This window comes from Gobio gobio, assembly GCF_949357685.1.
Source record: "Gobio gobio genome assembly, chromosome: 3".
Classification (NCBI taxonomy): domain Eukaryota; kingdom Metazoa; phylum Chordata; class Actinopteri; order Cypriniformes; family Gobionidae; genus Gobio; species Gobio gobio.
This window is the reverse complement of record NC_137099.1, coordinates 49011530-49013613: the sequence shown is the minus strand read 5'-3', so window position 1 is coordinate 49013613 and position 2084 is coordinate 49011530. Positions and strand designations below refer to the sequence as shown.

The window sequence follows — 2084 nt, the reverse complement described above, 5'->3', positions numbered from 1 at the left end:
ATGTGTAAAGCTCACGCATATGGTGTCATTTAGGACAAATTATTCAGACAACATCCTAAGGACACCCTTCAGTTTATGTATTATATTTAAATAATATCACCTTCAAATTTACATGAACAGACATTCTGTACAAAAAAGGTAGTTATGCTCTAAAAGAGGTACATATTTGGTTATTTGAGTCTGGATGCGTAGTTGCAAATCATTTCATATGTGTGTCAGTGGAACGGTTCCGTTTACGCTCGTCGCGGAACTTTGATAGTGCTGCGGTACAGCGTGAAGTCTGCTCTGAACGGACGGGTCCCCTGCCTCCGCCGTCGGTAAATACATGCTTATCATCTCTCGCAAGTCTCCGGAACAAGGGGCTCGAGAGTGAGCGGTAACGGGAGGGCTTACGCTCGGCTCCGATTTCACCAGCGAGCCCAGCGCGCCGATGGCCCCAGATGAAGCCACGCTGGAGTTTTGGTGTTGCGCGTAGGATATTCCCCCATAGCCTGACGGCGAGGCGCTCATGTAGCTCTGAGAGTTTGAGATGGGACTGTACTGGAGAGCCGTCATTTCGTAGCGGTGCATAGGCTGGGGATTGTGTGGATGGTGGTGGTGCCCGTGGTGGTGATGCGCTCCGCTGCCTGGGTGCTGACTGTAGGCGAGCTGAGCCTCCTGCATCATCGCGGCTGCAGCCGCGGCAGCCGCCACCTGGCCTGAGTACGTGCCGTTGGCCCAGCCGTTCATGTGCGCGTAGCTCGCCGCGGCGCTGCCACCGTGACCCACCGGGCTCTCCAACCTCTGCCCGACCCCCGCTGCACCCATTCCCAGCCCCACGCCGCCTCCGCCCACTGATCCAGCGAGCAGGCCACCCGCCAAAGAGTACTTGTCCTTCTTGAGCAGCGTCTTGGTCTTCCTCCGGGGTCGGTACTTGTAATCCGGATGCTCCTTCATGTGCATGGCGCGCAGTCTTTTCGCCTCGTCAATGAAGGGTCGCTTCTCCGCCTCTGACATGACTTTCCACTCCGCTCCGAGGCGCTTGCTGATCTCCGAGTTGTGCATCTTTGGATTCTCCTGAGCCATTTTTCTGCGCTGACCCCGAGACCACACCATAAACGCGTTCATGGGTCTCTTGACGCGGTCTTGGTTAACTTTGCTGTTGGGTCCCGTGTGGCCCGTGTTTGTGTTAGTCTGGGCTCCTGGAGAATGCAAGTCCGTTTCCATCATCATGCTATACATTCACCCGGCTTTAACTTACTCAGCTCACACACAGAAACATTCACACGTCCCCGTCCGCTGGCAGGCACACGCGTAGAGCCTCCTAATAACAAAAGAGGCCACTCGAACAGGAGATGGGTACAATCCAAACAGATGATGGATGGGAACTTTGCGGCAGCTCGTCTCCCTTTGTTTTATTCGAACTTCCTCTCGGGGTGATTTTCACATCCAGTGCACTGCAGAATTGTCTTTGAGCTACTTTCAGCGGTGGGCTAGAAAAGTTAGTGGAAGAGCGGCCATATGATGCGCTTTGACAGGGAATAAATGAGTGAGGGAGAGCCAATGGCGTTTGAGGACGGGGCTGATTTGCATATGGCTCACGGTCAGGTGACGAGCAAGGGAGAGCTCGCGCGCGCCACAGGCACAGCTTTTCCTTTTTTCACAGGTTTTTCTGCGGCACGCGGAAGGTAAACAGTTGGCCGCAAACCACTGTTGACAAACGTTATTTGGGGTACATTTTGCACTGGAATAAACCATAAATCAGTCAGTTTTTGGCTCTAATGTTTACTCAACATATCCCATTTTTGAAACACCGGAGCCCGAACTTCAAACATGTAAGCAATGGTTTTTATTCTCAAGTAGTTTATGGTTTTCCATCGGAACAATTCATGTTATGTAAAATGCAATAATTATATTGGTAAACTGTTTCAACCATTTAACCACAACAACACGTACAACCATTTTATTCACACACACAAAAAGTCCCAAACTTTTTATCAAACAGAACGTTTGTGTAACATACTTTTTATATAGATTTGCCCTCACAAAGGTTACCAGGATATTTTCCATTATTTACCAAAGTTTCCCAGTATTTATCACAATCC

General features: G+C 50.3%; 1 protein-coding gene across 1 annotated transcript; it reads right to left on the bottom strand.

Annotated features, from left to right (window-relative positions):
- Window positions 1–204: 204 nt before the first annotated feature.
- Window positions 205–1221, bottom strand: sox1b (SRY-box transcription factor 1b; the record flags this gene model as incomplete). The annotated part of the gene is made up of 1 exon (XM_079813659.1): window positions 205–1221. The coding sequence occupies one exon, from the start codon at window positions 1219–1221 to the stop codon at window positions 205–207; it is 1017 nt and encodes a 338-aa protein (XP_079669785.1).
- Between the last annotated feature and the right edge of the window lie 863 nt (window positions 1222–2084).